The following is a 15,084-nucleotide window of genomic DNA, read 5'->3' on the forward strand; positions in this document are numbered from 1 at the left end:
GTGTGCCTCTCTTTATGTAGACTGTAACGACTGTAATTTGTTTCTTGACAGAATGACACTTCTAACAAATAACAACAAAATTATGTTTCCAAAAATGCATTGGAACGTTACACAAAGTACTATAATGCATTTACTGATGATGTAAGGTGCTGAGTTAAATTGCTTCGTGTGTCTGCTGCTTCCTCAGAACAGAAAAAATCTACGCTGAATAGGAATTTCTCCATTGCCTTCTCCATCATCGGTATGTTCTCCTCCCACGCAGTCAGCAACCTAAGCATCTTCTTCTGTGCTGAAATCACTCCCACTGTAATCAGGTAATCTACACCATTGTCAACATCCATCAGAGTTTTGGGGAATGTGTAAAAGTAGAGAGGGATGTTTTGTTCCCATTTTATGTAATTTCATTTTGTATTTAACTTTTAAGTTTTTTTTTTTTTTTAATTTTTTTATTTGCATTCTAAACACTTTGCTGACTTGATGTTTACCGTTTCTAAAGTTATGTTACTGGCTCTACCTCCTGGTGAATCTTTGAATTACAAGATTGAACTGCTTTCAGAAAAAAAATAATCGAGTCTTCTGCAGATCTCTGTTAAGTATGGTCATTTAAAAGGAGCTCCAATGAAAATGCCTCAAGAGCACCATCTGCTGCTGTGTTTGAGTAATGCCATATGAGGCAAAAGACTACTTAGAGTTGAGAGTCAGGTGCTGGTGTTTGAAAATATAACAGATCATAAGAATACACACATCAAATAATGTCAGAATTTATTTAAAAGCAGTGATTTGGGGGTATACCCAGGGTAGGGCTTGCTTTTATTTCTGGTAGGTGTCAATGTTTGCATCTTGTTTTAAGATATATATATGAGCATTCTTTAAATAACATTGTTAATATCTTTCTTTGCAGGGGTGGTGGTGTCGGCCTGGTACTGGCCAGTGCCGGCTTTGGCATGCTTACTGCACCAATCATGGACCTCCACAATCAAAAAGGCTACTTCCTTCACCACATCATTTTTGCCTGCTGCACTCTCATTTGCATCATTTGCATTCTTCTCTTGCCTGAGACCCGTAACCAGTCGCTCCCTGAGACCATTGACGATGGTGAGAACTACACTCGTCAGCCACTTCTCCTCCAGAGGAAACCGGGAGAACAGCACCTCTTGCTCCATCAACTAGAGCCCAACAGGGACTACTCCAGAGTGCAAGACACGCCACTGCATGAGACAGCCAACGTTGCATTGTCAACCATGGCCTCCACTGCCTCTTCGGCAATTGATTTGACTGCTTTGGCAACGGGAGATTGGTCTGTTACCAATAATTTGAAGGAAGGACCAGACCTGCTTGAGCCACAGGACCCCAGTGGTCACTCCTCTCCATTTCCACTATCAGCCTCTGCAATGACCCGAGGTAAAGACATCATCATACAAGCTAACAAAGAATGCCTGCTGTCTTCCAGTCCTTTACACAAAGCCCCATGCGCCACAGATCCACTTTTAGCAGATGCAGAAGAACTTTTGGCAGTTCAGGAACCTGCAGACATACTAAAAGAGAATATCCATCTTGAAGTAAATGACACGGCTCCTTCTCCCAAAAGTAAGGATGGCACTGGAACTGCTGCTTTGCATGGCTCTTCACCTCCCATTGTCCCCCAAACATTGCCGGCCTCCTTGCTGATTTGCACAACCCCTGTCATTGAGCCCCGTCCTAGTTCCACACTAGAGTCCCCCAGCCCACTGGAAAATGACATTGATGAGATCATTACAACATCCAAGCCGCCGGTATTTGAGGACGCTCCTGATATTTTAGAAGACCTCCCTCCAACATCAGACCTGGACCGACCCGCCCAACCTTCACCCCCCATTGCCTCACAGTTTGATATTCCCCTTGAGGTAGAAAACATATTTGATTCTGCATGTACTCCTTATATTAGAAACTCACAGCCACCTCATTTAGATCTGGCGTCCTCCAATGGTAAAGATTTCTCTTCTCATTCCTCTACTCCTCCAAGTTTAGTAGCTGTGTCACCAAGACACATGTGTGCTCCACCTACTGACTCAGATCCCACACCCTTTGCTGACTTTTCCTCCGTCAGCACCACAGCAAGAAGTCCAACTGTCCTCCCTGTCACAGACATTGTGAATACCTTACATCTAGAATCATCCACAGACATTGTACAAGATTCTGTCGTTTCTCTAGATTTAGATTCTGTACAGTCAAATTCCAATGTGGATGTAGTCCCTGCTGAGGCAGCTCCCATCTCTCTAATGGACAGCACTGTGTCCTCCCCCATAGACTCTGGTGTCATAGCTACCATGGACAGGGAGACTTCCAGCACTGAAAACAACACTGTCAATAGCACAGCGTCGACATGATTATGTGTTGCAGCCCAAAAAAAAAAAAAATTAAATAAAATAAAAAAATGTGAAGCTTTATGTGTCGCACCAAGAGGCAGCCACCTACATCCATAAAACAGCATGGAGCTTTGGAGGGTGAGGGGGGAACAAGAACTGCCAAGCCCAGACTTCAGGTACTTCATGAAGACTGTTCCAAACTGGATCTGAGTAGACTTGTCATACACAAGCTGCTTTATGTTCTTCAGTGCTTCTCCAACCTCCCTTGTGTCATCTTGGATTTCGCCAATAACTGAAGACCACACAAGTGAGAGACTGCAGCACTGGCTGGTTTGTAACGATGTAATGTCAACATCTGCTCTTCAGGAACATGACTGGAAATCACCAGCGTATATAGTACTCTTTCTTTTTTTTTTTTTTTGAAAATAAATAATTTAATTTAACAACTTTGGGTGAGAGAAAGAGGGGAAAACCACTGTCATTTTGAATGCCCATGATTACAGAGATGTAATCAGCTCTGATGAAGAAATAAAAAGCCAACGATAATGGATGCCACCAATGCTTTTGCTTAAATAAAATGTTTTTAATTTGCGTCTATGAAAAAGGCCTTACATATGGACAAAGAAAATTGGAATGTTACAAAGTACTTTTGCTATTGTAAATGTAAATGGTTTAAATTGGAAACCTTGTTTTATTTATTTCATTTTTTTTTCACCAAATACAAATACCAAATACTGCCCTAACCAAAATGAACATTGATGTAGTGCCAAAACATAAATAGCAGCACAGTGTTTTTCCTGTCTGGGGAAATTTATGGGAGACCTATGAAGAGAATGTGAAGTTGATCTTGTACCATGTTGAATTTTGGATGACTGGGTTTGTTTATGTGCCAATTTCTCTAGAGTTCTCATCTCTAAGGCTGTTTTCCATTCGGGAACCCAACACATTTCTCTTTAACTTCATAATTTTAGATTTCTAATGAGGTTCTTGACCCTAATATATTATGTCTCAGCACATTTAATCTCAGCATAGAAAAGGACAAATATGCCTTTTCACTGCTGTCTAACAATTACCTTGTTTTTAACCATATGCTGCACCATGAAATCAACAGACAACTATATTCACTTGAAGTAATTCTAGTCGATTTGCTTTCTTTAATGAGGCGTTCAAGAGAATTGGGTCTTGAAGGCAAGGGGATTTCAGTGGGACACTGGCTTCTTTCTTGAGGCATCCCTTATGAGATTTGCAGAATCGATTGCTATTGTGTTTTTTTTTGTGCTAGTTTTTTTTGTTTGGATTTTTTGGTTATGAAATGTATTTTTTCTTTGAGGGAAAAAATAACTGCTCTCCCCTTCTCTGGCAACACTCGACAACCAGCCTCTTAGATAAAGCAATCAGAGAAAGGCACAGTTAAAAATAGATGGCACTCCCATCTCAATACGCAAATCCAAAAGTGGTGTAACATCAGTCTTTGTTTCCAACGTCTTCTCAGACTAAATAATGAATACCACTATATGTGTTGCTTTTTTTTTTTTTTTTGTTAAAGTGAGCAAAAAATATGTAAACAGCTATTTTTTTTTTAGCACATGGTGATTTTTGTGGATAAGGAGCAACTTTGTTTGAGAGTTTTCAGCCAGTGAAAATAATTGTATGCAAATCCTCTTTTTGTTCTAGATATGACCAAGTATGTTAATTAACTCTCAAGCTTGATACAGTTTTTTATTTAATTTTTTTTCTTCAAAGTATTATTTTCAAAACTCTCCCTGGTGTGCCCTTAATGTACAGATGCTAATCATCCTTATTACAGTATTTGTGGCACCTTAATATGGTGGCACTTTATTTTTGTGCAGTGGCGATAAAGCATGAAATCTATTGTGAAAGTGTAAACAAAACTGTTAAATCTTTGAGGAAAAAAAAAGCAAAGAAAAAAAAAAAGAGTTGTCCAAAATGTTTGATGCGATTGCCAATCGTTGCTGCATTGATAACCTATAGTGTGCGTGTGTGTATGTGTGTTTTCTAAATCATGTTATGACATTAACATAGTACGTCATTATTTCCTTACATACATTTTCGCACATACACATGCACAACTTACTCTTAAAAAAAATGCAATACTCTACACAAAATGACATGTTCCGAATTGACATATTGAATTTTGACAAAATGAAACGCTCTTTCTCATGGAAGTACTTTTGCTTCCAAAGGTCCACCTCCGGACTGCAGCCTACTTGACTTAGACACTTGTGTAACAGTTGTAGTACTTTCGTACGTCTTGCTTTTGAAGTTGTAATACTTGTGTACAGGAGGATGTGTGACTGTGGATGTGCTACTGTTTACAACAAGCCTCACGATGACCATTAGTAATAATAACAATAATAGTGCCGTACTGTATACCTTGAAAGACAGACGATGTCTTGTGATCTGAAATGTGATAAAACTCTGTAGATCATTTATCCAGGGATGTGTTAAGGTGATCTGTTAAGGTGTTGTCAGGATTCAATCCATCACTAGACCTATAAAATTCTCTGTTATCATGTGAAAGACCTGTGAAGAGCCTTACACTTTGCTAATTGTTGAAAATGCTACATATCTTTGATTGTTTGAATGATCGATCAAACTCTTAAATCTTTCTAAGATGTATGTTTGATACGAGGAAAACAAAGCTGATTGATTAGGGGTGGTATTTGATTGTTTCATTATTGGTGTAACTAAGATGTTCATGTGGTTCTTTCATTTCAGATGCATATAGTGTATGCCACGTGCAATGCTACTACACGTCAAAGCACAAGGAACTGCAACCATTTCAAATAGAGTGGCATACTTAAGAGTGAAAGGGAATTTGGATTTGGAATGCAATGTAGGGACTACTAGTCACACATTAACTTTTGCATTACATTTCCGTGTTTGTGAGTGGATGGATGCCTAAGTTGGCTGAGTCTTCAATGTGTGTGTTAGTATTTATCTGGGTGTGCAGCCAAATTAAAGTTTGAATACTTGAAATCTAAATGCAAATCTGGAGTTAAAAAAAAAATAAACTATGGTAATCTTCAACACAGCACAACACTGGTACTGTCTCCTCTGACATCTGTTACTTCACTTTCTTCCATGCAGCTATTTCAGTGCAAAGAGGAGAGATTATGTTGCTTTTTTTTTTTTAAACATTTTTCACATTTGCATCCAATCCAACTTTTTATTATTAGGTTTTTGGTTTACGTGTAACTTCAAGTGAAATGAAGGCAATGTAGAGCAACGACAGCACCAGCGACTGAGGCTATATGGCTGACATTTATTGTTGGAAAGATAAGTGGAAGGATCACAAATCAAAGGAGTGGTAAATTAATGTTGAATCCAGCTGATTAGTCTCCAGGGGGATTAAGTACCCAATGCACACATTTCAGGTTTTGCTTCTCTCAGTTGAGCGACTCAAAATCTCTTTGTTGGGAGATTCAAATGAATGTAAAAAAAAACAAACAAAAAAAAAACAACAACCTTGGATTGTACATTTTTAAGTATCACTTGTCTGATTTCATTTTATTTTAACAGACATAATGCACTTGTACATAAGCCATACATGTTGAATTAAACCACTATTTATTGATGAAATCTGAGCATTTGTTTCATGTTTTTTCTTAAATGTTTTTTTTAAGATAAGCACACTAGATTATTTTGCTTTGAAGTAATCCATTTCCTCTTCTTTTCACTGAGCTAGAAATATTACATGACCTGCATTTCTCAACCACTCATCAAAATGGGCAAGACACAAAAACATTCAAGTAAAGCAGAAGTGTGTTGATCTCCATAATTAAATTATGTCATGAAACCAGGTTCTTGCCGAAGCGTTTTCATAGAATGACATTTATCCTGCACAATTACTGAAATACAAAAAAAAAAAAAAAAGTTGGAAGAGGAGGAGAGGTGGTGCTGGTGATAACCCAGTCACACAAGTGTGTAACACCCTTAACGTAAGATATTTTCCCAAATGAGTTCATTTATTCTATGAACTAATTATTAGCAGTTTATAGAATAAAAGAACAATGTTCATTTTGCTCAAACATACACCTACAAAGAGTCAAAGAAGAGAAACTGATCATTTTGCAGTGGTCTCTCAATTATTTCCAGAACTGTACATGATACCAATAGCTGGAATGAATTGCAGTAAAAAGCTGAAGGTGACATTCTAAAGAAGCGGTGTATTCACATGTAACAACTTCAGCTTTCCTGAGCAACATGCCATTTAAGATGAAATCTAATTTCTTCGTCAAGAAATTAGATTTTAAACTAATTGCTTCTTGTACATTTATGTTAGAAGATTCCAGCCAACACTGAACTGTGAAGCTGGAGTTTTGCAGTAAAGATGTGCCATACACACGGCGAAGCGCTGTGTACCAGTATGCACCATTTAACATCCTTGGTGGACATTTAATGGAAAATCCTTTGTCTTGGTATTGGCATTTCCTTTTTTAACAAGCTTAACTTTTTTTTTTACCAGCATCACAGGCGACTCATACATTGATAACAGCTAGATAACGCACCTCCCCACCCACACCGCCTGACAGAGAACTAGCAACCAACTGAGCTTGCACAGGACAGCCTAAATCGAGCAATAAGCAAAAAAATTTTCCATGCACGGGACAGGGTGATGTCAGGGAGGGATGATGCAGCAGCATCCCCTAGTGCACTGCATCAAGCCGGGGCACTCCTATTGGCTGAGAGAGATGCTGCGCCGCGCCTAACGTCATCCGAGCAGCAACGTGTCCGTCTATCTCGCCGGATCGACGCACAGTATAGAAATAAGGGTGATTTTGAGAAAGACGCCAGACAGGACAGTGGACGAAGCCTGAATCGAGAAAGCTCTGCCCCCTTACCCCAGCATCCGCAGCTCACCATGAGGGAAATCGTTCACATCCAGGCTGGACAGTGTGGAAATCAGATTGGGGCGAAGGTATTACATTTTTCAACTGTTAGGACTTTTTTTTTTTTTTTGATAAGTTCAAGAACGCCACGCGTCTCGCCTTATCAAAATAGACGCATTTGTTTTGTAGCCAAGTAATTAAAACAGAACCTCTATTGAATTTTGGAATTATAGATACTTAAAATTGACAACTATTAATGACATTTGGACCTGTAGGGTGGGGTTCGGTGGCTGCAGCAAAGTACCCCCACCAGCTGAGTGTCAATCTGCCGCCCTGCAGATGCGCAGCGCTAAAAGAAGGCCTGACGCACGCGCTATATAGTCCATTTCGCGGTATGTTTACTCTCCAAATCCCTAACGGAAAAAAGTATTTGTCTTCATTAGTTTTGGGAGGTGATTAGCGATGAGCACGGCATCGACGCTACAGGCAGTTACCAAGGTGACAGTGACCTGCAGCTGGAGAGGATAAACGTCTACTACAATGAGGCCTCAGGTAACAGAGGGACGTTTGTTGTTAGTGAAATGCTTCTGAATACTTTACAGCAACAACAATCTGTTTCTCGTCATCATCATCATCATCATCACGGCATGGCCTGACGCTGCACAGATCTCATCTGAATGCTACAACACATTATGTCCACATCACAAGTTTAGCTGCAGGGGAAAATAGGTTGCACCATGGGTGCAGGGAACAAAAAAAAAAAAAAAAAAAATAGGACAGTGATCTTGCTAAAATGTCTCTCTGTGTCCCTCCCTCTCCCCCACCCATCCTTTCTTTTTCTCTCTGCAGGGAAAACAGGTGCCTGCAGTGTCTGTATAGCTGACCTCAACACTCTGGCTTGTTTCAGATTTTCTCAAGTATCTGTTGTGGCATGTTGAACTTCATCCCAGTCACACGTTATCTGCTGCTTGTTGCACGCTTCTGTCTGTCTAGCAGAACAACATCAGCGCTTGGGATTTCATTCGTCAGCAGCATGTCTTTTCCAAACTGTGGTCTCATCTGCTACGGCTGAGAGAAGCTTGAGCAACTCTGCTTTTCCATTTCCTATTAGCATGACATTACTGATCCTTTTGTTCCAGTGTAGCCTGCTGTCAGTAGCCTCACTGACTACTGCATTTGAACATCTGCATAACAGTATTCTCATGGCTTTTTGATCAGTCAAACAACATTAGAACTTGAGCATTGAGCATAAAAAGAAGGAAAGAATGCATAGGGTATTGCTGATTTTATTTTATTTTTTTCTGGGTGGACTCTGCAAAAATTCAGTTGGTAAGCAGTGCAGCTTGCTGCAGTATTTTGCTCTCTAGAAACGGCCCCAGACAAAGAGGGGGCTGGTCAAAAAAAAAAAAAAAAAAACACTTCAAAAATAGTTCTGGTATGCTTGTGGCTTTAGTAAATGACACTTCAGCAGTTTAATAGATTTTAATTAAATGTGCACTGTTTTGTGAAAAGTGTATTTGCACCCTTAAGGATTGCTTATGTGTTTGCTGTGGTGTCACACCCAAAACACCCCTTCCACTGTAAAAGGTATATACTCAGACCATGTGCTCTCTTCTCTTGCCCTGCTAGATCTAATCTTATCTGCAATGTTGTGTTACTGGTTGCAGCATACCTGTGGTTACAACAGTTTTACCTATTATTGCAACATTTCTTTAGATAACTTCTAAATAAGATTATTGTTCTTGCTCAGATATCTTTGTCTGATATCAAAGATAGCTGATCTGAAATAACAGTGTGATAAAAAAAAAGACAAAACATCTTTAAGTGGGCTAAATCACCCTGTGTTAATTTAAACTTTGCCAACATGCAAAATCTTACTAAAGCCTTTTTTTTTTCTCTTTCTTCTCTCACCTCCCATGTGTTCAAAGGCAGCAAATTTGTGCCACGTGCCATCTTGGTGGACCTGGAACCTGGAACCATGGATTCTGTTCGCTCTGGTCCATTTGGACAGCTCTTCAGACCTGACAACTTTGTCTTTGGTGAGTCAATGTTGAATTCGAATCTTAATCTGGGCAAACTGGAAATAGAACACGTCAAAAACTGCTTCCTTATTCTGTAAAATCTGTGCCGAGTTTCACGAGAGAACACTGCACAGGTGTGTTATTGTCACCGCACCACAAGCGCAATATGTCCGCAGCCTCTCTCTGTGGTGCGGAAAATATTGGTCATTGTCAGAGTCAGACATCTCTTCTGGTGATTTAGCAGAACACAGGATGCAGTGTGTTGGTTACAAATGAGGCTGCAGGAGCTGAAACAATGAATCACAGATGGGCTTTTCATTTCCCCTTCCTTGGAACTAGACATTCATTACTAACAGTCACCAAAGGATGGATGGAGAACTGCTTATGTACTAAGTACTTTATTAGTCACAATATCAATACACTGCTGGGATTGGTGTGTTTAGGGGAGAGTTAAATCACTTTGATCAGAAAATGATCAGAATGACACTTTGACACTCACTGGCCACTTTATTAGACACACATTGCAAGCAGTAGATTCGATGGATATCAAGTGTAGATTCAAAAAGTTGTAAAATTTTGCTTCAATTTAACTTCATTGCCGTTTCTCTAGATTTGTCAGCTTCCCAGCCATGATTTGCTTCACCACATTCCCATAATGTGGTCCAACTTATTGTGATCCGGTGACTGTGAAGGCCATCGTAGCATTGTGAACTCTCTGTCAGGAAATCAGTTTATCGTGCTAGAAGTAACCATGCGAAGATGTGTAAATTGCTGTACAGAGACAGACATGTTCAGAAGCAATGTTCGGGTAGGCTGTAGCATTTAGACAATGGTCCAACGTGTCCAGAGGAAACAAATTCCCACACCATTTCGTCACCCCCACCAGCCTGAACCACTATTGCAAGGGAGGATTTGTTTGTATATCCTTTTTATGTTGCTTATGCTAAATTCTGATCCTACAATCTGAATGTCACAGCTGATTGAAGACCTATTAGACCAAGCAATGTTTTTTTTTTTTCCAATCTGTTACTGTCTCACTCACGCATGGTAAGCCTGTGTGAAATATAGACTCAGTTTCATGCTCTTTGCTAATAGGAGTGGAAGTTGGTGTGGTCCTCGGCTGCTGTAGCCAATCTGCTTCAAGGTATGACAAATGTATTCAGAGATGATATTTCCCATACCTTGGCTGAACTTCAGCAAGGCATGTTCACCAAGTCTAGATGCCTAAATGCATTTGCCGCTATGGGACTAGCTTATTTACTATTCCTATTGACATGCAATTGAACATGTGTACCTAATAAAGAGGATGCATCTCAGTGGGAAAAAGCAATCTAAGAAGAATACCATCCTCTTTGATAAATGTGTCAAAGAAACAAAACATAATTTTTTTTTTTGCAGTAACCATAAACCAAAAACAAGCAAACAGCTTTTTCAGTATAATCACCTTTCACAGGTTTAAAACTTCCATCCATCAATTGTGGGGGGAAGGTGCTATCTCTCAAGCCCTCTTTGGATTAGGGGCAGGGCACACCCTGGTCAGGTCAGCCATCCATCAAAGGGTGACACAGAGATACACAGAAAAAAAACAACCTTGCACAAATACACACTTCTAAGGTCAATTAAGAGAGACCGATTATTCAAACAGTCATGTTTTTTGACATGTTTTTGAAACCAGAGTAGCTGGAGAAAACCCACACATGCACAAGTGGAGAACATGCAAACTCTATGTAGAAAAGTCTAGATTCAAGCCTCGAACCTTCTTGTTGCAAGGCAGTATTGCTTCCACAGCTGCCACAGTTTAAATCAATTAAATAAAGTCAAAGCAAAATTTGTAAGTCTAAATATTATAAGCTTTTATAAACTAAGGTACTGTAATTTTTTATGTATCTTATCTTTAGAGATTGTAATTTGATTTTTGCAACTTTAAATTGCTTAATGATAAGTAAGCCACTGTAGGTTTTGTGGTACGTTCATGATCTTTATTTTATTTTGAGGTGTAAAAATGTGGTACTACCAAGTGAAACTAATGCAGCCATTGTGCCGATGTCTCGAACACAGCCGCAGTTCTGCTGTAACCAGTAGCACAACATTGCAGGAAAGATTCTATAAATTAACGATTCTATGAATGAGCTGCAAAAGAACAGAGCCAAAACACTTTGTGTTTCACATTTCACAGTGAAATCCAAACTTCATTTGCTTTTCTATGCAATGTGTTTATCAGCTGTGTTAGGATTCTAATGTTGACATTTGCAGTTTGCGTTTAATTCTGTGTCTCTATAATCCACAGTGTAAATGGATTGAAAATTGTTTCTTTTTGTATTGGTAATTTGATCATCCAGAGAATGACATTTTTTTTTTATTCAGTCAGACTGACTCTACAGCTTTTGTGGACAGCAATTTTCAAACCTTGCCGCAGATTGTCAGTTGGATTTAACATCTGGGTTTTGACTGGGCCAATCTAATAAACCATTCCATTGGAGCATTGGCTGTATGTTTAGTAGTATTGTTTTACTGGAAAGTGAACCTCCCCCTGAGCCACAGGTATTTTCCCGCCTCAGACAGGTTTTTCCACTGGACTACATTGTATTTAGCATCATAAATCTTCCTGTCAACTTTAACCATTTCCCCTGTTTGCACAGAAAACCTTTTATTAAGAGAAGGAATAAATCAAGAGCCTGCAAAACTATTTGAGTGCAACAGTGTGGAGAGAGCCGTCTGTGGATCATGCTCATTTGTTCAGAATAGTTTGTTGTTATATTTTATTTCAACAAGAACTCTCTTTAACCTTTTCTACCATGCAGGTCAAAGTGGAGCTGGAAATAACTGGGCCAAAGGTCACTACACGGAGGGAGCTGAGCTAGTGGACTCGGTTCTGGATGTGGTGAGAAAGGAGTCTGAAAACTGTGACTGCCTTCAGGGCTTTCAGCTTACACACTCCTTGGGTGGAGGCACAGGTTCAGGGATGGGCACACTGCTCATCAGCAAAATCCGTGAGGAGTACCCTGACCGGATTATGAACACCTTCAGCGTCATGCCTTCCCCTAAGGTGTCTGACACCGTGGTGGAACCTTACAACGCCACCCTTTCTGTCCACCAGCTTGTGGAAAACACAGACGAAACGTTCAGCATTGACAACGAGGCCCTGTATGACATTTGTTTCCGCACCTTGAAGCTGACTACACCAACCTATGGAGACCTAAACCACCTGGTGTCCGCCACCATGAGTGGGGTGACCACCTGCCTCCGCTTCCCTGGCCAACTCAATGCCGACCTCCGCAAGCTGGCAGTCAACATGGTGCCCTTTCCTCGCTTGCATTTCTTCATGCCAGGCTTCGCACCCCTCACGAGCCGTGGCAGCCAGCAGTACCGTGCCCTTTCTGTGCCAGAGCTCACTCAGCAAATGTTTGATGCCAAGAACATGATGGCAGCGTGTGACCCCCGCCACGGGCGCTACCTAACAGTGGCAGCCATATTTCGCGGGCGGATGTCTATGAAGGAAGTGGATGAGCAGATGCTGAGCGTCCAGAACAAGAACAGCAGCTACTTTGTGGAATGGATCCCCAACAATGTCAAGACGGCCGTTTGCGACATTCCCCCTCGTGGCCTCAAGATGTCCGCCACCTTTATCGGGAACAGCACTGCCATCCAAGAGCTCTTCAGGAGAATCTCGGAGCAGTTCACTGCCATGTTCCGTCGCAAGGCCTTCCTTCACTGGTACACTGGAGAGGGAATGGATGAGATGGAGTTCACTGAGGCTGAGAGCAACATGAACGACTTAGTGTCAGAGTATCAGCAGTACCAGGATGCCACCGCTGATGAAATGGGCGAGTATGAGGAAGATGAAATAGAAGATGAGGAAGATGTGAGGCACTGATGAGACACTGGCGTTGAACTTGTTGTAGAATACATGTAGTGTGCTTAAGATACAGATGTTTAATTTAATGTTGCAGAGTGCAGATTAAAACTAAATGCTTCTTCTAAATAATGCTGCTGAAAAACATTGCTATTGCCAAAGCTAATTATTGGTGTTAGGACCTGACAAAACTAAGGGATGATGTATTTTGTTTCCATAACAATGCTTCACTAGTGTAAGAACAAGCACAGACGTTTGCTTAACACAGTTTTGTAACAAACGCTTCATCAAGCATCTATGGTCTACAGTGTACAATAAACGATTCAAATTAAACTTCATGTCATGTTTTCTTTTTCTTTATGAATAAAATGTGTGTGCAAAGGTTTGAACAAATAAATTGAAGCACATTTTTAAAGTATTTTTTCCCATATTTTGTTGCTGTTATAGCTGACAACTGGCGGCATGAAGCCTAAACTAAGGATCTTGAGAAAGAAACTGGATTTTGTAGGTTTGTCCACAGTGTTTTGCTGTTTGCACACATTGTTTTGAGAAATACACTTACTGTTTCGCAAATGGTGGAAATGATTCAAGAAATGCACCAAAGCTACTGAGAAAACCGGGGTAACCCTTTCTTGATTTCTTGGTTAATGTCAACTTGTCATAACAAGTGACATTTTGAATAATGTCAACTTTGTATTAAAAGTGTCATAATTTACCGAATGATGCTTCATGACAACAGTCATAAATATTCATGAAGGCTTATTCATGTTCAGGACAGGTGTTATGTCATGTTTATGACAGTGTCATGACAGTCTTATTCAACCCCCTTCAAATAAAGTGTTACGAAAACCTGTAACTAGGATACATTATTGGGATAAATAATGGAAACAAGTCAAACAGACGGAGGCATTGTAATGATTTGTCTTATCTTTACAGACTTGTTTTCCTGTCATCCATGTGAATATCGTCACCTATTTAAGCATACCCCAAACAACATGCAATGGTAGAAAGTAAGATTATAAAAAATAACAAGAAGTTGGCGTAAAATGTGTACTTTTGTCTTTTGTTTGTACAAGTAATGCTTGCCAGAACCAGGGCCATCCTTTGATTTCCTGAGAAATGATGAACCACAATTTTTTTTTCCTGTCACACCTATACATACCTATTAGATTGTGTATAAGCTTGTCATCTCTAGGTAATTTATTACAACCTTTCTGAGAAACACTTGAAACATTCATGCGTCGTTGGAACTCTCCAGAAGTCTGTAGCTCAAACAAAGACAGCTTTTGTGACATCCTGTTGTGTTGCATTACTTTGCAATAAGGTATCAAACTGAATCGTTTGAGCAAGCAGGAAAGAACACAACCATCTCTAACTGTGTCTACTCAACACATCTAGAGAGTAACACTGTGGAGAAAGGGAAATAATCCATGCAAAATTAAATGTGATGAGAGTTGAAACGGATATGATCAGTCGGGAATGTAGTAACAAGAGCATGCATAAAGAAACGGAAAAACAGAACTGTTTTCGTGCGCCAAGTCACACCCACAGATATGTGGGGAAACTAAGAATATTCTTTCATTTCACTGCTGACAGAAATCAAGTGCTTCAAGATGAATGATGGCCTGAGGAAATAACTTATGGGAAGGTAGAAACATAGATGTGAGGCAGTGCTTATTTACAATAGGCTATGTGTGCTCAAATTCTTTGAGCACACACATAGCAAACCAAGCAACTTTTCATTTTGGTTTTTCCCTGTGAAGAAGTACTGACAGAAATGATCTTGTTAGTGTTAAATAAATACAGCCTGCCAGAAAAGACCAAAGTATGTACATCTACCAAGGGAATCTGAAGCCAGTTTTCTGATGATATGGCTCTCTGTAAAGCCTAATTCTGAAAAAGAAAAAGACAACAGCTTCTTGGAAGGTCCTTGTTTAGTTTGCTTTTTAATTTGAGACAATCTTTTTTCATCTCAAAACAAAACAGCTTTTTATCTGCTCTAATGAAGTACT

The 15,084-nt window shown here is 39.9% G+C and overlaps 2 protein-coding genes across 2 annotated transcripts in view; both read left to right on the forward strand.

The window, feature by feature from the left end:
- LOC106918916 (solute carrier family 22 member 23-like) overlaps positions 1–5,948 on the forward strand; it is a 38,761-nt gene extending 32,813 nt beyond the window's left edge. Inside the window, exons 9-10 of the mRNA XM_014988999.2 lie at positions 188–314; positions 902–5,948. Of these exons, the coding sequence (XP_014844485.2) occupies positions 188–314; positions 902–2,366 (1,592 nt within the window). The 3' untranslated portion in view covers positions 2,367–5,948. The remainder of the gene's footprint in view (positions 1–187; positions 315–901) is intronic.
- A 144-nt stretch (positions 5,949–6,092) lies between these two features.
- On the forward strand, positions 6,093–13,410 carry LOC106918920 (tubulin beta-2A chain). The gene is made up of 4 exons (XM_088014625.1): positions 6,093–7,287; positions 7,642–7,763; positions 9,131–9,237; positions 12,021–13,410. Exons 1-4 carry the CDS (start codon positions 6,985–6,987, stop codon positions 13,091–13,093), a joined length of 1,605 nt encoding a protein of 534 aa, XP_087870751.1. The 5' UTR covers positions 6,093–6,984; the 3' UTR covers positions 13,094–13,410.
- The last annotated feature ends 1,674 nt before the right edge of the window (positions 13,411–15,084 follow it).

This window comes from Poecilia mexicana, unplaced genomic scaffold (assembly GCF_051168715.1).
Source record: "Poecilia mexicana isolate PSO_F unplaced genomic scaffold, ASM5116871v1 scaffold_17, whole genome shotgun sequence".
NCBI classification, from domain to species: Eukaryota; Metazoa; Chordata; class Actinopteri; order Cyprinodontiformes; family Poeciliidae; genus Poecilia; species Poecilia mexicana.

Bases quoted from the DNA above. Each gene is read 5' to 3' on its own strand.
- LOC106918920 (XM_088014625.1), top strand. From the start codon at position 6,985: ATGTCAGGGAGGGATGATGCAGCAGCATCCCCTAGTGCACTGCATCAA. The intron at 7,764-9,130 runs GTTTGTTGTTAG...GTTCAAAGGCAG, and splicing joins GCCTCAGGTAACAGAGGGAC to CAAATTTGTGCCACGTGCCA. The intron at 9,238-12,020 runs GTGAGTCAATGT...TCTACCATGCAG, and splicing joins ACCTGACAACTTTGTCTTTG to GTCAAAGTGGAGCTGGAAAT.